This window comes from Anser cygnoides, chromosome 4, assembly GCF_040182565.1.
Source record: "Anser cygnoides isolate HZ-2024a breed goose chromosome 4, Taihu_goose_T2T_genome, whole genome shotgun sequence".
Classification (NCBI taxonomy): domain Eukaryota; kingdom Metazoa; phylum Chordata; class Aves; order Anseriformes; family Anatidae; genus Anser; species Anser cygnoides.
In genome coordinates, this window is record NC_089876.1 from 11,645,024 (window position 1) to 11,667,833 (window position 22,810).

General features: G+C 36.4%; 1 protein-coding gene across 13 annotated transcripts in view; it reads right to left on the reverse strand.

Moving 5' to 3' along the window:
- SORCS2 (sortilin related VPS10 domain containing receptor 2) overlaps nt 1–22,810 on the reverse strand; it is a 544,650-nt gene that overhangs the window by 24,660 nt on the left and 497,180 nt on the right. For all 13 annotated transcript variants that reach the window (XM_066996540.1, XM_066996538.1, XM_066996537.1 and 10 more), the window contains 5 exons: nt 12,824–12,944; nt 11,217–11,350; nt 10,490–10,618; nt 8,248–8,419; nt 4,559–4,745 (listed from right to left, as the gene is read on the reverse strand). In XM_066996540.1, coding sequence (XP_066852641.1) covers nt 4,559–4,745; nt 8,248–8,419; nt 10,490–10,618; nt 11,217–11,350; nt 12,824–12,944 — 743 coding nt within the window. The remainder of the gene's footprint in view (nt 1–4,558; nt 4,746–8,247; nt 8,420–10,489; nt 10,619–11,216; nt 11,351–12,823; nt 12,945–22,810) is intronic.

Sequence of the window (22,810 nt, forward strand, 5' to 3'; positions counted from 1 at the left end):
ATCATTGAACCATCACTAAAATACAATTGAATCCATCAATTTATTACTGCTTTTTTTTTTTTAATAATTATTTTTTTTTTATTTTATTTTTTGCCAAAGGCTTGTCACCTGTGCAACATAAGGTCCTGAAATTATTTTTCTCTTTCTCTCCTGCCTTTACCTCTATGTTGAAAGCTATGGGTATAATTGGATGAACTTAATTTCAACCAAAAATGAAATAATTCACAAAAATAAAAATAAAGAGAGAAAAACATACAAACAAAATTGTTGAGCAATGTGATGGATCATAAAGATGCACCTCTATGTTGTACTTTTTTTGGTGCCTGTTCAATTTTAGAGACCATATGCATACATTTCAGATAAAAAATAAAAAGGCAATCTCAGCTTTATTTTAAGTAATAAAGGATCAAATGAATAGAAATCTAACAAATCTTTCAAACTGCAAAGTGAAAAGCAGAAAACTGAATAAAAATGTTGCTGAGTATTCATTTTCATTATAAAATATCAGCTGTAAGGCTCACCACACATAAGCTCTCATTAATGCCTGCTTTAAAATAAATGGGTACACCAGGGAAGCATTTATTTGCAAATCAAGACAGATAACCTCTGTACTCTAAGTGTGCATTTTGAATAATTTTGTCCCTTTCAGATTTTTTTTATACAAATGCTGTACGCATTATTATTTACATAAAAGGTGTATATAAAGAGGACTGGAGTACCTCTCCTATGAAGATAGGCTGAGAGGGCTGGGGATGTTCAGCCTGAAGGACAGAATGCTCCACGGAGACCTCATTGCAGCTTTTCAATGCTTAAAGGGGGCTTATGAAAAATGGAGAACAACTTTTTGCTCGGGCAGATAACGACAGGACAAGTGGAACCGTTTTAAACTAAAAGACAGGAGATCTGGTTTAGATGTCAGGAGGAAATTCTTCACTCAGAGGGTGGTGAAGCACTGGCACAGGTTGCCCAGAGAAGCTGTGGATGCCCCATCCCTGGAAGTGCTCAAGGCCAGGTTGTATGTGGACTGCCCACAGTCTGGTATGGTGGGAGGTGTCCCTGCCCATGGCAGAGGGGTTGGAACTGGGTGATCTTTAAAGTCCCTTCCAACCCAAACCATTCTCTGATTGTATATAAGAAACACATCATTAATTAAGATGAATTTATCTGATTTTATCTTAATGGCATATTTTTCTTCAAAGTACAATAGCATTATTTGAAAGTATATCTTTGTCTCAGAGGCCTCTGAGTGTATATTTTTCAGAATATCTGATGATAATTTTTTTAATATATTATAATGTGACAACTAGAATTTCTTAACTTCAGCTGCACGATCTGTTCAGGATACAAAAATGCTGTGTAGTCAAAAACGCATTCACTACCCAGAGTGAATACTAACACATCCTTTTTTGTTCTACTTTAAGTATCTTTTCATTCACACAAGGTCTTTCATCTCATCATTTCAAACTTAAAGGTAATTAACATTGGTTTAAGGCCTTTCTCTCACTCTCTTTCATTAACTGAATTCACTTCCCATTCACTTCCAATGCACTGACTAAATTGATTGAATTTCTCTGAGAGAGCAAGTTGTTTAGACTGTGCACATCCTCCTTTTCCACCTCACTTCAACCTGACTTTGTGCTGCTTCATCCAAACATGAGGCTCTACTTTCATTCTGCATTTTCACTGAGGACTCTTTAACCATCTACATGAATTCAAGTTCAATTCATTCTAGATGTTTAAACAAAAGGTTTCTTCAATAGTTTCTTTACCAAAGCTGAATTAAGATGCTCATTCTGTTGCTGGTGTCTTGAAGAAAATTCAGAAACTGTAGGAATTCCATTAAATCTTCTCCTCCTAGAAAACAGGTTTTCTTTCTGATGATGCAAAATACATTCTGGAGAGAATCTGCATCACTGTTTGATTTTGCCATATATTTCCATTCTCACAGAGGAAACTGATCATTTTGAGATACGGCTTTGGTCCTGAAGAAGGTTACTGTCTTTTTCTAAATTTTGTTTATAGGGGAACTTGTTTGGCACTTGAATCATGAGTTTGCCATTTCTATACAGGAAAGAGCTAATAATAATTACTGCAAGTCGTTCTGTTCTTCTCAGTCATATCATTCCATAATGCATTTGAACAAGCTTCATAGCGCTTTCTAATGTTCATAATTAGGAATGAAGTTGACTTATATTATTTCTGTTTAACCATTTAACCAAACTATAATTTCAGTGCACTTTTAAAGCTTCCTGTTATATCATTTCCATATCCTTTTCTACTACTACCGCTCCCCCCCCCCAAAAAAAAATATATATATATTATATATATATAAGCTTTCATAGTCACGCACTATAGTGACTCTGGTTTCATGTCATGAAGAAGAAAATGTATGTCTACTTCTTCTTGCGTTCTTTTTATTCTGCGTTATCTATTCACATTTATACTATCAGACTTGTTCTAGTCTATCTTACAGTTTATTAACAAGTTGTAGACTTTGTCATCAGGATCAGAACGCACAAATCACAGGCCAAATTTTATATAATTGTCCTGTATTACATGGCATTTCATACCAACAGAACTTCATGGGATTTAAAAATATTTCATTTGCCATTTGTCCCTCATAAAATTTCTCTGTGAATACATCAGATGGAAATAGAGTGAAAGAAGGACTCTGGACTTTTTGCTTTTATGATATTCCACAATAAAAACTGGCCCTGAGCAGCTATTATTGTTTCTCTAAAATGTAGAAATATCATATTAATTTGTGCCAACTAGTTTCCTCAAATCTCATAATTTACTTTAAAAAATAAACACTGTAAATCCCATGTGAAGTGTTTACTCAAGCATGCTGGGTAACATGTGTCCATGTATCTTCTGGATCATTTGCAACATCCACAGAGAAGCTCAAGATGAATTCAGAAATAACCAAGTCTGCTTTTAGTGCTCCACTGCCTCTGTACTTCAGTACCAAAGTCCTCTTAAAGACCCTGCCATTTTATTCTTGAGAAAATACCTCAGGCTACTGCAATTTGTAAAACCACTGCATAAAACACAATTGACGTATTTTATTTTTACTGTTTATCCAGATGTAGGTCAAATCAGAACCACATTTTGAGAAAGCAGTTGTTCAGCTTTCCATCAGGGCTTGTTACCATTTGTCATCCTCTGAACAGTTAGAAGATATTCTCCTGGGAGAGAGGATGTTACACGTAGTTTTTGCTGTTCATTGCTTGTAAAGATCTACCAACTGTGCTTCTACCTACAGACTTCTGTGTTTAATCTACTTCTCAATTTGTATAAGCTCCTAAAAAATAAAGGTAAAACTGTAAGTAATTTATCTGAGCTCTCTGGAGTTGTCAAATGATTTAAAAAACAAACACAATGAATAAGCAGATAATGAAACAGAGATGGAGAATTAGATTCTGACCATTTCCATTTGATCTTAATAGGAGATTGGACATTAGCATTAATGGATTGGGCTCCATTTGTTAATCAAAGCACAACTGGAAACTCTGCACTCAGATTCTGAAGAGCAAAATGCAGATATAGCAGCAGCCCACCAGAAAGACTGACATAAAACACAAGGATTTGTGCACAGCCTTGTATGAGGTTCCAGTGCTTTCTGTTGCTTTGGGATTAGGATGGAAGATACCACTCCCACCAGTGGAAACAGACACCTGAAGAATACAAAATGAATATATCTTTTCCTTTGATGTTACTTGTTTCTGAATTTTTGACACATCTGAAAACAGACAAAGCAATGGCTGTCTTGAATCTTGAAGGAAGAGGAAAATTCAGTTCCAGTTATGAGTTTCCTTCTTCATTTCAATTATGAGATGACTGAGGTACATTAAGCCTGTGATGGTGCATGATACTCCATGTGCCATGCTAGTCTTTTCTTTTGAATCTATTTGTCTTTTCTTTTGAATCTATTTAATGTGGTTTTTTAGGTCTTAATTAAGAAGAGAGGGAGACAGGTTTAAGTCAAGTAATACTGCCTGCCAATATGAAATTAAATTCGAGTAACACTTTAAAACTTTGTGAAAATTAATGATCTAAAACTAGATTCAAGGACTTTAATAAGTAACCTGACTTTTAGAAATGTTGAGATTTTGATCCTTCCATCAATTTATACTTTGTTAAAATTGTATAAGAGATCATACTTTCCTCAATATGTCTGTTCACTTGCTTCATACAGCACCTAAAATCTCCTAAAAAGACATAGCCTGAAGTGCTAAATTTTAGCTGCTTAGACTGACAATAGGGTCTTGAGTTGGGAAGAGGGTTCAAACCTGAGATTTGAACTGAGGAATGCTTGCTATTTAGAAGATCAATACATCATCCTTCTTCCAAATCTAAACAAAGCTAACTCTGACCTTGTTATACATTATGTTTACAAGCCTCTACAGTAATAACATACAGCAATGGAAGATTGCATGAAGCTACTGAAAAAATATGTGTTTTTTCCTAATTGTGACTAGTAATTCTTTACTTCATAGTTGTCACAAGGTTTGTATGCAGAAGTAAGAGTAAAAATAAAAATAAAAATGTAACTTACAGTTAACTTGGATGAACACCACAGCCTCATCGCGCCCAGCAACATTTTCAGCTTTCACGGCGACACGGTAAATCCCAGGATTCTCATAGCGGTGACGAATGGGTTCTCCAGTCATTGTAAGGTTCACATATATTGCCTTAAAGCCATCACCAAGATCTACCTGGTACTTGGTATTCAATATGTCACCCTAAAAGGAGAATATATCAAAAATATTTAAAATGGTCAGAACCTATATAGACAAGACGCATTATTTTAACCATTTCCTGAATCACAGCATTTCTAGCCCCAGCCAGATGTTTTGACTCAATTGCAGTAGCTACAGTAAAAACACTGAACTCTTTGCAACGATTTTAGAGCAATAAATGCTGTATGCTAACTTTCTGCAGTAAGGCACTACCTTAAAACAAAACACTCCAGACCACTAAGCCAAGTTGTATGACACAGAAACCATCAATCCTATCTTAGTGTATCTGGACATTAATTAACATAATGGTGCAAGGCAGCCCTAAATTCTGGTGTTATGCTCTTGTGATTGCAAATTATGGCTTTTCCAGTGGCTCATAGTAACTGATTGACTGTGAACTTCTAGCCTATGCAATTATAAAGTAAAATTAAGTGGGCTAGACCATCTTCACAGTGCCTTCTAACCACACTCTCCAAGTGTCAACTGTATGGCCTCCAGAATTCAAGCTGATACCTTCTTCAGTGTTGTACTGCATTACACAGAGCTCCCAGCTTGTCTAGAACTAGCATGGTCTACTGCAAAATTAGATGCATGTTTAATGAAGCAGAGCATTGAGCTGAGTTTGGGAAAAACTTTAAAAGACCAGCCAAATACTTCTGACATGTTAAGCATCTCACATAATTTACAATTCATTGCACTTCTGTTAAGTGCTCCTTTAAATGATACTGTCTTCCTAAACTTAGGCCTAAAATACTGCAATGACTGATACTATTGTCAAAGGACAAATATATGCCCATCACTCATGTTGTCATGGTGTGGCTGCTCACGGGAGAAGTCAGGCCTGTGCTACGTGGACTGGCCATATGGATGGAATCAAATGGAAATTCATTTTAGCTGTGAGCAGCAACACTGTCTTAATACTCCTAGCAGCAGTGTCTTAGTGAGTTGCCTTTTCTCCTCTATCTTCAGCAACATGCTCCTTCCTGCATCTCACAGCACACTGCCATCACAGTCATGCAGTTAAAACAGGTTGTGGGACCAGGCTTCATAGAAAATCCTTCATATTATAAAAGCACAGTGTTGGTTTAAAAATCATCAATGCCTCCAGGAAAGGAATAAATACACTAGTAATGTGACCTAAATGGCAATCAGACCAGAGAAGGATTGACACCCTCTGAAGGATTCAAAAAACACTTCACTTCCCCATAAGCCATTTTCTGAAATAGTTTTACATCAAAATCTAATACCAAATAGAAAACATTAATGTAAAATCAAAGGAGGCAACAAAGTCTAAAACTTTCAAATGCTTGCATTACAAAGGGAAGGAAAACAGACTATTTTTTTTTTCTCCTTTTATTATTTTGCAGTTTGGTTGATTTTCTTCCATGTTTTATCAGATGAAAGAGCATTGCTTATCATGTAAAAGAATACTCATAATAAGGAACCTGTAGGGTTATCAAACACCTAATACCATATTTCAACACATATAAAGGACCTTGAAAGCTTCTTCACTGTGAATATTTTTTTTTCCAAATAGCATCTTTATTTTGACAACAGATGGGTAGAATTTAGCAGAGGAGATAATATATTATTAAAGTTTAAAGCTAAAGAGATGTCTTTTTGCTAGCAATGTGCCAGTAAGTTGAATCCATTTAGATGGCATTAACTTGCAAATAGTTCTTGTTAGCTCTTTCTTATGCTAACAAGTATATATGTATATTTTCTCCAGGTGAAACAGAAACCAATGTTAAAAGCCAGTGGATGTAAGTTTCTCTCAATGTTTTATTCTAATACCTTCCCTAGTGTAAAGGTGGGAGTGCTGTCTCCGAAACACCAAGGCATTTCTGCTTCCCTGACCAGGAAAGGCAGAGCAGTGGACAGACGAAAAAAATAATCACATAGAAGAAATTCAGCCTAATTCCCCTAATTCCTAAAGGAATTAGGACTTTCATTTCCACACAAAATTGATTATTTTTATGACATTAATTATTCAATACAAATAGCCAACAGAATTTGGAAGAAATAATTGATAATATAAAAATACATATGTATAATATAAAATAAAATGTAATATAAAAGTAAATTATTATTTCTAAGGTCACTTGCAAGCTGCCCAAACATACACATCCTGCTTTCTTTACTCCCTGATGCCTGGCATTCCCACATCTAGTAGCATGCCTTCACATAAACCAGTAAATTAATGTTGTTCGGCAGGGAAAGTGGTATGTTTTGGTTTATCTTACTGTAGTTTCTTTTTAAACTCGCTAATTGTTAAGAATGCTCATGAACATGTCTAGGAGTATTAAGACAGTGTTGCTGCTCATGAACAGCAATGTTCAGGACTTTTGAGTATAAATATTATTCTTAACCATAGGGGGCAGCAAACTGTTACATTTCTTCTAAATCTCCATTCCAGTTCTGTGTACTGAGCAAAGGCTTGAGGAAACACAGCACGGGATTCCCTTCAAGACATCTGACTTTGGAAGACTTTTGAATAGTTAAGTTTTACCTATTGCCAGCAGAGATTCATGAAAGCTTCAGAACGTTTCAGTAGGAAAAAAAAAAAAAAAAAAGTGAAATTGCCAATCAAAATCATTAGATTCCAAATTACAACCAAATGCTCTAGTCTTCCAGTAAACACTTCAAAACAAATTAGAGAAAAGAGAAGGAAGCACAACTTGCCATGCAACTGTTACTGCTCTGCAAGCTTTTGGAACCAGAACCTGTGATGGGTTAGCCAGCACTGTGTCCTGCACATAACTCTCCTGATTCTCTCAGAGAAATAAATCCCAAGTGCTTGACTTATAACACACAGATTTGCCGAAATATGTGAAGTTTTTGCAAATAGTTGGGGTTAGGCAGGAAATACTCCTGTAACCTGAGCATAACAGTTAGAACCTAATACCAAAAAAAGCAAGCGTTAAAAAACATACCCAGGGCAAACACCACATCTGAAAGTTACTCCTTGCCTTTGGTCAGGGCCTCAGGGCATTGCCTCTTCCAATAAAAAGTAAAAAAATGCAGTGGGAGGGAACCTTTGGCAACATAACTAATACATAATAAATGTACTTATGTTGTGCTATTTGCTGATTTCTGTAAAGCTTTGCCTGATTCTTTACTGAAAGGCAGATTCTCAAAAGCACTTAAACGAAAATATTAAAGGTTCTCTGCATTTCTGATCTTCTCTGATATAGCAGTTGAATTTTTCAGTTCAAGAAGACTTTGGTAATTTAGTTCCTTTGATTTCCAAGAAGCTGATGCTTTTAAGGAATAATGTCTGAACATGCTGCTGAGGAGGCAAATCCCCTTCTCTGGACAAAACTTTGTGGTTCACTGAGTTTACAGGATTGCCCGATTCACTCGGAAACGGAAGTTCCAGTATTTAGAAAGTCATTCATCTTTGTCTCAAGCACAAATTAATCTCATTCAGCAGCAAAGCAGGTAGGAGAGAAACGAACCCTAAAAATAGCAAGGAAACTTTCATAAAGCCAATGTTCATTACTACCTGCTCTTGTCTGACAATGAAGGTGATGTCTTCCCCAGGCTTAACAGCCAGGCTTTCTCCTCTGATGCTGATCTGAAGTCCCTTGGGAGCAATCAGTGGACACATATGCTGTGCTAAGTTCTGCTGCAGGTCTATGCCACCTTCACACACATTAGAAACAACTTTCCTGTACCTGCAAAAACAATAAGCAGCGAGCACAGTGAATTGGAGGTGAGCAGGAGAACACCATCAGAGGCACTGAATGTGGCAGTAGCTAATGAATATTACTTGGGTTCATAAACAGGCAAAGACTGCAGATGATAAAAAAACAACTTGTGATGCAAAAAAAATTCTCAGGGACATGCCTCTACTGAGTGAAAGCTGTTGAAAAAGCAGACTGAAGCATGATCAGGATTTAATTTGTATGCAATGGAATTTTCAAATTTAGAAACATACCTATCAGCCTTCCAGGATCACAGAATGGCTCAGGTTGGAAGGGACCTTAAAGACCATCTAGTTCCAACACCCCTGCGATTGGCAAGGACACCTCCCACCAGACCAGGCTGTCCAAAGCCCCAACCTGGCCTTGAGCACTCCCAGGGACGGGGCATCCACAGGTTCTCTGGGCAACCTGTGCCAGTGCCTTACCACCCTGTGAGCAAAGAATTTCCTCCTAACATCTAATCCAAATTTCCCCTCTACTAGTTTAAAATCATTCCCCTTGTCCTATTACTATCTACCCATATAAAAAGTTGTTCTCTGTCACTTCTATAAGCCTCCTTTAAGTACTGAAAGGCCGCAATGAGGTCTCCCTGGAGCCTTCTCTTCTCCAGGCTGAACATCCCCAGCTCTCTCAGCCTTTCTTCATAGGAGAGGTGCTCCAGCCCTCTGATCATCTTCAGGGCCCTCCTCTGGACCTGCTTTAACAGGTCTACACCTTTCATGTGCTGGGGGCCCCATATCTGGATGCAGCAGTCCAAGTGGGGCCTCACAAGGGCAGAGTAGAAGGGGACAATCCCCTCCCTTGACCTACAGGCCATGCCTCTATAGATTTGCTATCAACAGAGTATTCTCCTGTCCTCTCTGCCATGCCTCTTCCTAGCTTTCATCAGGCTTCAGTGCTCAAGAGATCTTGGCTCCAGGATTTTGCTGTTTAAATTTATTGTCAAACTCAGGACTCTATCCCATCCCATTCTACTTTTGCATTAAATATGGTTGGTTCAAATCCCAAAGATCAGGAAGAAATTAAACCAAGAAACATATGTCAAAGTAATTTCTTATCTATGCTTATCTACTCCTCTCAAATCTATGCATTTCTTAGAACACTTGTAGCATTTATTTCACATAACAATATAAAAGAAGAGTAAAAAAGCTAACACCTTTCAAGAGCTAATAAAGAACAACTTGGAAGTGTACAATAAGTATTTACAGATCAGTTTCACTCACGTACATTATTTTTCAAACGTCCTTTAAAACTGGAGTCAGATTTCACTCTACTGAATTCAAACTCTGCATATCACAGCTGTCAGCCACAACCCAAAAGGCATCATTTTCCTCAGTAAGGCAAATATACACAGAGACCATGATTCTATTGCCAGATTTGACATTTCATCATTTGGTTCTCATCTCCACAACCGACAGAGATGATGTTATGATAAGCCAGAATAGATGCCAGCTGCAAGTTATTCTCAGCACAGACGTCAGACTACATTGTAGTGTACATTCTATGTGATATTGTTTACAGTTACTAAAGCTTTCCTTTGATTCTGAGTGTCCCATATGGTCATGAAAATAATCCGTTCTCTGTAGAGCTCCTTACCCCTATGGAAGTGAGAGACAGTGGAAAATTCTGTGAGATGTTACTTATTCCGTGGAGTAAATTAATTGGATTCAGCCTGAAAAGTGGTCTGGGGGCTAAAAGAAAAAGCTTTGAATAGGCAGTTGTATCAGAAGTATAGCAATGCTTATTAGCTGTCCCTGCAGTTACTAGGAAAAAAAAAAAAAAAAAGGAACACGACAGCTCCCCCTCTTCTCAAATTGGTTAGTTTTTGAGCTGCTGTGAATGTGTAAAGTAACATTTATCTTTCATTAGTCTGTAGGAAGCCTCTGCACAAGCTATAAGTCAGAGCCAGCGCAGTTTACCACTTGCATTTAACATTTTTTTTTTTTTTTACAGTTTGCCCCATTTACATTTCCTTAACACCACTCCTCCACTGTGGAAGCCTGCACTCTTGCAAGCCAGTCAAATACAAAATCAACTTACCCAGTGCTGCTGGTGTATGCCTGCCCCAGCACACAGTCTTCGGGAGGTGCTTCTGGATTAAACCAAAAGTCAGCGAAACACTTGCTAGACTGTGACTTTAGAGGTGCAGAGCGCTCAAACCCATAATCACTGAAAAACATCAACACCAAATGCATTATTATCCCCACTTTATTCACTAATCTAATTGGGATAGATGAGACTACTTCTTTAACAGCAAGGGAGATTTGTTTAATATTATCTCCTACTAGGTGGACACATATCTTTATGAAGGTAGTTCTGTTTTAAGTGTAGTTTTAACAGGAGTTGTGTACCCATGGGGGCAAAACTGGTTGCAATTACTTTGTCAGTTCAGCAAAATTAACTCTCTTGGTAGCTTAGATTTTTAAAACGTATCCCTTGCCACTTGGACCAATGCATTTCTTCTGTTGTTGGCTTAATTTGTAAATAGAATGGGTTTGCTTGCCCTATAAATCAATCCAATGGTCATTTTTGAAGTCTTGATCAACAGAGAGAAACATCAGGATTTGTGAGACAAATACTTAAAGCATGGTAATGTTTTTAAACAAAAGCAGACACAAAAGCACCCTGTTATTCTATGTATTGCATTGTTTCTTGGTTGTTTGCACACAGCTATGCAGGGGGAGGTGCAAAAGGAGGAAAACAAACCCATCAAACTCTATGTAACATTTCTCCAGTGATAAATCTGAAGGTCCACAGACAGACTCACCATAAGAAATCAGAGCTCATGCATTCACAGACTTTGGATGTGAGAGCTGATGTGAAACTTCTCCCTTTAATGCACCATGATGAAATCTTCCTCTTCCGAAAGCTCCTCTGCTGACCCATGATGCATCGATCACCCTGGACATCAAAACACCAGACTTACTGCACAGCATAACCTACACCATGCAGATGTGATTTTAAGTTGTCATGGGAAAGGCTGGTCTTATTGCCAAGACTGGACACTGGTATCAAGCCTCAACTCAGTCATCAATTTCTAGAGCAATCTATAGCAAATTATCTATGACAAGAGTATAAATATGTGATCAATATATCTGGAACTTGAGACTGTAGGATAACAGACTCATCAAAGGAGGAAAAAAAAATCAATTCAATTCAAATGTGTAAGTATACAAAGCTTTCACATCCACTGCTGGGACATTATGGGGTTGTAACATACACCATATTTCCGGGCACAAATCCAAAGATATGCATGAAAATTCAAGTGCAGTTTAACCCATGTTTCACGTGTGCATAATCTAGGCACAAGCCTACAAAAGTACATTTAAAAATTCAGTCTTGATTCAGATGGCTGAAGTTCTATCTAAACGACCACATCTTGTGTAGGCAGCCAACACGAAGCACTAGGCACATGTTTACAGGTAGAATTAAGACCATCTGAATCTAATACTCCACTGGTAATAGGGCAGCTGTAAGTATGCTATCAGAGTCATTTTAGTAGCTTTTATTTTCTGTAAGACATTTAAATGTTGATATCCCAAGAAAATGTTACTGTCTAGGCTCAGTTGCACATTACATCCTTTCAAAATACACAGCAATTTCAAAAAAGAACAATAAAATTATGCATGAGAAACAGCAAGTGAAAGTTGGAGAAATATAATAACACAAAGTAGTATACAAAAAGAAAAAAGAAAAAGAAACATGCAGAGAGCAAGAGAACAAATATACAGGAAGAAACATAAACATAATAATTAGAATGATTAAGAATAAATATGACTAATTCCCATTTAATGCAAAACTCCTCACATTAGTCTGTTTAATCAATACATTACATAGAGAATGTAGCTTCCCAAAAGTGGAATTGGCCAGAGCACCAGGATTAGCACAAACTTAATGCATTATTTCTGCAGAAATGGTATTGCACAAAACAACTGGACTCTATTATAGCATCAGTCTACTGAGATCCTAAATTATGTCTGGAATGGGCTTTACATATGGCAATTTATATATGAATACAGTATGTGGTCAAGAAGTTGGCAGAACATATGACTGCATGTTGAAATTGCTTCAATCAATTATACAGATTTTAGTTTACGGTACATTGTTCATAATCCAGTAGGACCACCTATTATTATGGCAGACCACCACATATATTTCCACTTTTCCCAGAACACAGTTCACACAACTAAAGGGAACACAAAATCCTCCCACTTTTTAAACAATTGTAAAATCAAAAAAAATACCAGCCTAAGGAGATTAAAGCTTGTGAGGTGTAATCCAAATTCTATTAGAAAATATTTTCCTGGCACACAGCAGTACATGAATCTTTCAGATACATAAAAGTTATGGCATTTAACATAAGACAGTGCATACCTGTAGATTTGTGAGATCCCAGGATTCATAGTCATCATCAGTACACTCCCTGGGGAAGGATGGCCTGAAGTCCACCTTCACAAGTTCCCAGTCTGAACGGTAACTAATGTGTCCGAAGACTCTGAACAAAAAGATCAAATGTAAAATCTTGAAGGAAAGAAACACCACGCATCTGAGATTCCAGTTTTATCTTCTGCTTTCCATGGTCATGGTTCCCTACTAAAAGGTCCCTGTTTTTTTTTTTTTCTACTTTTACTCATCTTCACATACAATGTGTCTAGTTAGAAAATACTTATCAATTGTCTATGTAACTATACAAAGAAAAAATATAGCTCCTGGACCAGAGATTTTTTTTCCCCCCAGCAAACTGTCCGGGAGTTTAAATGGAAATACACCACCTTTTCTAATTTGGAACCCAACATTTTTGTCTATTATCTCATTACATGAAACACCCTCTGATTTTGACCTGGATTTTTGACCTTTCTGATCAGGGATCAGAACTCAGGAATGCTGAATTCAGTTTCCAACTCTGTCACTAATTTCTTATGATGATGGTGCAACTTCTTCACTTTTTATTTCTTTTTCTTTTTAATTTCTACAGATTTCAGATGGCAATATTACTATTGTTCAAACTCACAGCAGTATCATGAAATTGCATTCCTTTCTAAGGAATAGACTGAATATACGCATTGTGCTGGAGAACTCTGACTCTCCTCTTCATTTCGGATAGTCCAATCTCAAACTAAAAACAGTCATAAACTTTAAATTTCTTTTTGAAAAAAAAAAAAGTGGAAATCTCATAGCTTTAAAAACATGGCTTCACTGCCAAAGCAGCCAACATTTTCAAAGCCGGAATATTTATTTCCAAAACAAAATGGGCAAGTATGACATTCAGCAACAAATTAGAAAGGATAAAGACTCTATCTGGGCAAAAGTCAAATGTATTTGTGGTTTGTATTAGGCTTATGTGTCTTACTTGCCAAGGAATTTAAGGTTGATTCTGAAGCCAACAATTCCTGTGCAGCTCATGCTGCACAGAGTTCATATTCCAAACTTTAGTAGCATTCTCCAAAACTAATTCATTCCTTTTGTTTTGTCCTCTGTTTTGTCCAAATCCAGACAGAGCAGGAATGGTATAGTTTTGCTAAAAGCATTCTGCCGCTTACACGCATTTCTGTTGTCCTGAATACCAGGTTCAAAGTGGAACTAGGGTAGAGCAGAAGCGAGGAAATGGTGAATTCTTGGTAATAGAGGCAATATCTTTGCACCTAAGCCTCTTCCCTGGTAGATGGATATAGAGGTCTGAAGTCCACCAGAGAGGCTGAAAAAAAGTTGCAGAGACTAAAGATGTACAGTGATTTCTTCCTTTTTTTTCTGGTGTCTTTGCTTTTCGGACAAAGCGCAGAGATGTAGGTATAATTGATAGATTACTGCCCACACTGCCCATGGTTGAACAATCCATGCTCACAGGAAACTTCACCATCAGAAGTGTGCTTATTTAAACAGAAACATCGGCATTTAGTTCGCATGTTTTACTCTTTTCATAGTAAGGTTCTGAAATTAAAGGACTTGCATCATCTACTCTATCTCCTTTTCTCCCTGTGGTTCAGAAGTAGAAACAACGCACAAAACCAAAAAAACTGTGGCTCAGTCCACTAATTGTATGTGAATATAGGTGTGTGGTCCCACTTCTCTAAGCAGGACAACTGTCCTGCATCGAGAGCTACAGGTTTGGTTCCTTTTTCTGGTTCAGCTGGATCCTAAGAGCTGCTGTCACCATATGCTCTTATTCACTTGTACTTACATATACAATAAAGTGACTGCTTAGGTGGTCTCATGCTTTTTCCACAATGCCTGCTTCAATATGACTGTCTTTGCTGACAGAAATTAAGTGTCTTTTGCATGCTAAATACCTGTTTTTTTTTTTTTAATCTTTTTTTTTCCTCCACACAGGGTACTAAAGTAAGGCAGACTTTACCATGTTTTTCTGCAGCTACCTACCTTAGTGAATGCTTCTCCAGGCTCCAAAAAACTTTACAAAACAGCTACATTTCTTTTATTAACTCATTTATCAACAAATACATTCAAGTACAAGGATCCAATTCCTCTCAAAGCCTCATTCCTGACTCAAGGAAAGTATTTTCTACTGAAGAAAAAATTTTCTTCATTTGTGTTAGCTATCTCAGGTAGGTGAGTCAAGGGAGAAGGAAGGAGATGGCTGGTTGAATTCAAAGTAGAAGAGAATCAAAATTCTCCTGAAAGCATGAAACAAAATCTATGGACTATCAATAAGTATCTTTGAGACCTTACAGTGGATGAGGTTGATTCCAGATGACTATAAAATAGAGAATATTTCACCTATATATTTAAAACAAAAACACAGCTCCCCCCAAACTCCCCCAATAAACAAAAACAAAACAAAACAGAAATGATGTGAAAAAAACTAGAGCCCAGGGAGTTACAGAATTCATTTTGATACCCACAAAGATACCAAACAAATTATTAAGCTATCCACTTATAAGCACCTTGGAGATAATTAAAATGATAACAGCCACCATAGATTTGTCAAAAACAAATCATGTCAAACTAATGTAATTTCCTTCTTTTACAGGGTACATGGCTTAGTAGATAAAGGAAAGTAGTAAACGTGGAATATTTTGACCTTTGTTAAAACAGTTACACAGTTCTAGGTGATATTGTCTGAACTTAAAAAAAAAAAAAAATCAGTGCAGATAAAATCATAATGAAGAATGGGATTGCATATCTAATTAGGAAAAAAGAAAAAACATTTTCAGAAAGTAGTTATTCAAAGAGGAAGACATTTTGAGATATGTATTACAAAGATATGATGGGACTACATTCAATATTTTCATTAGCACCTTCATGGTCAAAGAACAAACACGCAGAAACTTTTCTGTAGATAACACAGAAGGAAGGGAACAAATGGCAGTGCCAGATGGAAGGAATGGTCAGAAATCAGCATGATAAAATACTCCAAAACCAAGTGCAAAAAATACTCCTAGAAATAGAGAAATCAAAGATACAAAACTGACATGGAGAATAACTTTCAAAAAACAAAAGAAAGACTTGTGAATTATATCAAGAACACAATTTTGCTGCAAAAGAAGAAAAACTAATTCTAGGTTGTATTTAGAACCGGAAAATAGAAGACATGGAGGTAATTATTTTGATAAATTTGGCACTGATGAAGCCTGTGAAAGAACATGGTGTCTGATTTTGGATGTTATATGCGTACTTATACATCAACTAAAAATGGATTTGAAGAAGGGCAAAGATGACTCACAAGCTGCTTAGAAAACTTAAGCAATAAAGATATATGGAAAGAATTATTTTTTTCCTCTGGAAAAAAATGAAAAACAACAAAATGTCTTCAAAGAGTCTTTCTATAGGTTGAAGAGCTGTCTTCAAAGAGACCTGGAGGAGGGGCATAAAGGAGGAAGGGCATAAAGGAGGAAGAACAAGAATTAATAACTTAAAAGGTACAGCTACAGAATTATTCACAGGCTATTGAGGTTCTATTGTTTCTCATAGAAGTGAGATATTAGTGAAACATGGGGAATACAGATGACATTTGGAGATATTGCCCAGTCCAACATCTTATAATGAAAAAAAAAAAATTAAATTAAAAAATCATGGAAATTACTATAGAAATCATGAAAATTCCACAAGAACAATATAGATGCTATGTGCAATCTATATGTGTATATTGCTTCACTAAGCAAATCATAAGTCTCTCTTTTGCAGACTTTTATCAAAAGACAGAAATAACCTTTCTGCCTTGTAGCTCAGCCTCTTGTAGGAAAAACAAACAAACAAGCAAAAACCCCAAAACTTATTTCCATTATGTTTCTTCTGATTCTATACACCAAAAACCACGTTCTGACAGAGACAGTACCTGATTCAAACATTCTCTCAGTGAAGTAAAATTCCTGAGATACAAGGAAGTGTCTCATCATAACCACAAACTCCATGAAAACTGCACGCATACAGCTTTGGAATTCCTGGGACACATTTCCAAAGGAATCCAGCAATTTGCACACACCCAGCTTTACAAACTGTTTGAAAACAAGGCCTCATGATTATTAATGCTGTTGCTGAGATAAAAATTGTTGCCTTATTGAGGACGGGGTTTTGCAGACATGTCACAAGAGTCCACTCAAATGTATTGCCAAATATCACTAGGATTAAAAAAAAAAAAAGTGTCTTTCCAAAGTAAAAAAAAAAAAAAAAGAAAAGAAAAAAAAAAAAGGCATTTTTATAGTAGGATTCAATGGATTAGAGAAAAACGTAAGCTACAATAAAGTGATACGTAACAGCAACCATAATCTAATGGCTCAGATGCAAAACATACATGTCCAATAAAATCATATGAATGGAAAAAACTCATACAGTGCAGCAAGGGTAACCAATGATTAAAAGACAAATATCAAGAAGATAATAATTCATAAGCTACTAAAACATTCTTCTTGAATAATTATATTTCATTAGAAAGCCATCAAATCAATTCTGCTTAAACTATGAAAGATGATGCTGTGATACGTAATTTTTGAAAGAAATTCCAATTACCTTAGAAATTCATTTCCGTTTTATTTGCAAGGATTTGGGATCCATAATTTTAACTTCAGTATTTCAGTTGCCATAACAACTTTTTACATTTGTTCCTGGTTCATTTATGAGCACATCATTTTTAAATTTGATTGCATCATTTGATAGCTAAGACAGTTTAATGCAGTTTTTAAGCAAACTCATTTAAACTATTTGCTGGAGGATTGCTTTATTTTTATTTTTCTTTCCTGTTCTTGATAAAGCTCATAATCAGGAAGAGCTAATTTAATAGAAATTATATGCAATGATAATCTCTTCCAGTAAATTCATATTTCTATTCAATAGAAAAGGGCATCTATTCAATTGATGTTCTTAGTTTACATGAACAGTAATAGCTGCATTGCCTGCTGTCTGTGTCATTAGAGAACCACCTGACTAAAGCTATGATGGTGCTGGTGCTGAAGTCTCCCAAAGACTTAGCAGGTAAACATTCAGCTTTCACGGCTTCATTCAGGAGAAATGAGCCAGATTTTCACACTACACTGTTCATCTCAAATATCACAGTAGCTCTTTATATTCGCCATGCTTGCCTTCCTCTTTTGTTTTTCTCCTGTGTTCTTCAAGATTTTGTTCATGGGTTTTCACAGCATCAAAACACATTCTTTGCCAGAGCAGATGGATTTTATCTATTGTGCCCCATATTGTAGATCTAATGCCATATAAATTAAGATATGCCTTGAGCAACTTCTTTCATACTACATTGGTTTATCTTTGTGCTGTTAGCCCTGTTCTAGTAGTCTGGACAAAGGAAATGGTTTTGAGCAGCCTGATGTCCGACAGACCCACCAAATACTTGGAGCAGTGTACCTGAACCTGCAACACTTTTGCTTTACCGCTGAATATCTGAGAACAATCAAAGATCTCTGAGTGGAGGAAGTAATCCTGCTGTACCTCAGCACCAAGGTCATGAAGACAGCAGATGTGGAATTTACTCAGATGTTTAACGTGGCAACTTAAATTGTCCAAGTTTTCCAGTTGTATAGAAGACTGGTGATGACAACTATGTGATGCATAACTACTTTTGTTTGAAATCAGATGCCTCTTTCATTCTAGACGCGCTCCTTTAATCTCCCAAGTGCTGCATTAGCTTTTGCACTCCTCTATACATCTTTGTCATCAAATGTGATGTTTGAAACAGTATGCTGCCAGGTAACAAAATTTGCCTGCACAGTCCCTGCTGATACACACTGCTACCTTCACATGCCATCTGGGAGTGGAAGAGAACCTCTAGTTTTTTGGGAGATCCTTCAAATGTATAAAACTATCAACAGAATAAAAGCTAGGATTTGAATCAGGAGTGCCCATATCACCTATACGGAAGGTCATGTCAATAGCTCTAACTTGGATAACGCATCTTAAACCATTCTTCCAGGCAGCACCAAAGCAAAGATGTCAAAGCATTGGATGTGTAGGCAGGCACCTGAAACTCTTTTTGGATCTTAACCTCAAAATTGAACAGTGAGTGTGTGACCAAGCCGAGAAAGGAAATGAGACTTACAGAGCTGCTAGCTACCTATTTTAATAACTCAGTCTATCTCTTGGAAAGTATTTAAATGGAACTAGTCACAGAGCTATGCTAAAAAAGTGGTATTTAGATTTTGTTCCTGATGATAAGGCTTCCTTTCCAGTAGTAAATCATATTAGTAGGAACAACAGTTATCAGAGAATTTACTGTATCGTTACAGTATTTTTCTAATTGTTACATCTCCTCGATTATTTTTATAACACAATTGAAATTTCAGATTGAATGCTTAATCTGCCTTATGGTTCAGTAGATATCAGAGGCCACTTACACTACCACAGCAACAACTTTCTCAGCTGTACTTTACACAAAAGCAATACTTTGGTAGAAGTTTCTTGTCAGTTTATGATGAGCTCAAAGAGCTGAGACTCCTTAGCTTCGTTTAGATCTTTACTACAGATTGTGACAACATAACTGAAACAACAAATGTTGCCAAACAAAGGTCACAATCATTTTGTTGTTGTTTTGCCTGTTGCAGTTTGTATTACTATAGTACCTTTGAATATAAAGCAAGACACATGGCCACCCCATGCCAGGATCTCTAAAGAAATGATCAAGTTGAGGGAGTAAAGTGATAAGGTTCTGGCACTGGGAGGATGCACTTTATCTCTAGTGTAACCACTGCCAATGCATAGTGCTCTTAACTCACAGAAGTGGTGACATTATTAATGAAAGATTTTCACAGGGATATGGGCTAGAAGAATGTGTTAGCCATGACTATGTATACAGTGCTATTTTTGAAATGTGACAAATGAATTTTTATAGAAATGCTTTATAGACTTCTAACAATTGTCTTCACTTCCTTTACACCATTGTAAAATCAACAAAAAATGTAGAATGGGATCATACTAGTAAAATGGATGAAAGTAATGTCACATTCAAACTGCAGTCTGTTACGCATCAAGATCATAATTCAGCATATTTTTCTAATTGCCCCAAAAACCATAACAGAGGTCACATTATCAATGGCCTTCCTAAATTGCAACTACAAAAGTGATGAATGCTTCCATGTGCAAAAGTAGACACCTGCCTACATAAAACAACTGCATATAAACAGTGCTTGTGTACACAACATAGCATGTGCAAAAATGCTTAGACACTTATGATTTAAGTGCTTTAAACTACAAACACATGCATATACTTAATGCACTAAAGAGAAGAGTTTTTCTTTTCTTCCTTTTTTTTTTTTTTTTTTTTTTTTTTTTTTCCCCTGGTTTAGCTGCCAAAATGAAAAATGAGGGGAGGAAACAATTTAGTTGAAATTGAACCAAAATATGTTTTTTCATGTTCCCTGCCCCCCCAAAATAATAATTGCCAATCATTCTTTTATGCCAGAACATCTTGGTTTCAGCTCTCTTGGGGAAAAAGAACGGAAATGAATGCGTAGGTTCTGAGAAGTGTAGGGGAGGAGCAGGATGAGCGCCTCTCCATTTTATCCAAAGGTTCAGTGGCTCCGTGATGTTTGTGAATTACCTCCAACATTTTTTTTCCATCTATTCAGTAAAATCCTGTCCAAGAACAATCTTTTAGCTTGTAACCCATTTGGAAAAAAAATGTAGATTTAATGCCTAGCCTGATGCCTTATGCAGAAGTAAATACAGGGTGGACTATGAAGAAAATAGATTAATTTAAGGAGAAACATATGGCATTATAAAAGATAGCTTTGCATCAATCAAATCTCTGGTGTCATCTTATATAAAGATCAAATCAATCTGTGTAATTTACTATATTTTATAATTAATTCTCTAGCTAATAAATTTTATTTTTTTTTCTACTCACATATTTAAAAATCAGAGCTCTTTTATTACAGATAGGAAATTCTTTATTCAGACTTCACCTGGCTGAGCCAGAGTAAATAGCTTATGGTCACCTAAATAGGAGGAGGTAACTCCTTCATTTTAAAAGCAAAACATAGCAAAATGAAGTTTAAGGCCCCACCTAAATTTAAGTAAAACGTTTGAATAATTTTATTGTTGGCCAAAGTTTCCAGTGTCTACCTCATTATCACCACTTGTAAGAATGAGAAACAACTGTCTCCCTGGAAGCAAAGTTAAGAGCACCATAGATACAGTTGCTCATTTAATGATAGATTCCCAAAATGACACGAAGACTCCGCCTGAATAAAAGAGTCCTGTGTTACCCTTTTTAGCTCCTTCTGTCCTTTAAAAAAGGACAAGGTGAAAAAAGATTGTTTCAGGACACTGATTCCTAATCTTTTGGTTCCTCTTATTTAAACATATTTCCAGGTTTGCCCTCAAAGTGCACTAAATATGGACTGTAGTGAGCCAACAAAAGCACCATGTTCCATTGCTTCTGAATATTATATGCCAACTTTATGGAAAGGGGAATACAAACAAACAAACAAACACTAACCTTTACACACTGGAGTTTGAGCAGATAGAGACAGAGGCAGTCCCATGGTCTTGGCTCCAAGACCACAGGTTGGCACTACAACACACTGACTTGCTCTGCTAACACCTGTGCCCACAGAGATAACAGAATTAGCTGAGATTTGCCACTAAACTATCATCCATAAATCTGAGTTAGCTAACTTCTAGATTAGATTGAAGTCGAAGGCACCATTTTCTTGCTGGCTTTCTCTGTTTCCTCCTTCTATTGACATTGAGGCATGTATATTGTGCAGAGAGCAGAACAATCATTTCATAACTGAGCAACACTTATTCAAACTGCACTCAGACAAGAAATCAGATGGCTGCAAATAAAACCTAGAACTCACCCTAGGAAATCAGCTACTTTCTTACGAATTGAGGTTTTATCTACTATTTAGCCACCTTTTTTAAGGGTTACAGTAAGAGGTTAATCTACACAAGATCTTAGGAAAAATATCCCTCAAAAAAAAAAGAAAAAGAAAAAAGAAAAAGACACTTGTCCACACGGAAGATTTTGGTTCTACCTGACACAAAGAAAAGAAGGTCTTTTATGTAACCTCTTACTAAAACATGCTATGGGCTGAAGTACCATGGTTATTGTGCTTACTAGATTTAAACTGCAGTCTCAATAACCTGGTTTGGTTAATGTTTCCAGAAGCTGAGCTGTGATTAAGAAATCATTTTAACAGATTTGAAACTTTCATTATATGAACTACTTCCTTTGAAGAGGAGCAACAATATTTCAGGAACATACAATTCTTCCTTTTTCCACTACGTTGGGCCATTACTCAATCCAGTGTTGTGTTTTGTTTGTTTGTTTTTTCACAAATATAATATGTTGCAAATGATAAGATTGAGTTTCAGTAAATTTCGCTCTTAAAGAATTTTTTAAAAAAGTCTACTAGAACACGTACTATTTTGATGAATTTAACATATATCAAATTAGTTGAGAACATTTCTGAGCATACCTTACTTATTCATTTAGCAGTAAATGATGGATTTGAGCTCTTCATTTAGAAAATGATTTTACACAGAATTATTTTCCTAAACTGTATGAATACTTTATTGCTCAAAACTCCTAAAACTCGTCACTAGGTCTATTGCAGAGCACAATGGAATAAAATATATTTTCCTTGGCATTTGACAGTACATATTTTGAATACTGCAGGGGATGTGGGTGAATGATTTTGATTAATGTCAACTGGCAGATGACAATTCAGTTTTCTGAAAACTTTTGACAAGTCAACAACATTTGCTTTTTCTCTGTTTTGGAGAAAACACAAAACTTTCTGAAATGAAGACTTGAGGCAACCAGGTTCATATTCCCCTGTTGCTTCAGTAAAGCTTTCCAGACCACTTCATTTTGGATAAGTTAGGACAGAAGAGAATTCTAATGACCTGTCTTGAAGGGGACTTTCAATGTCCCAGTCACCATGCTGGAGAACAGGA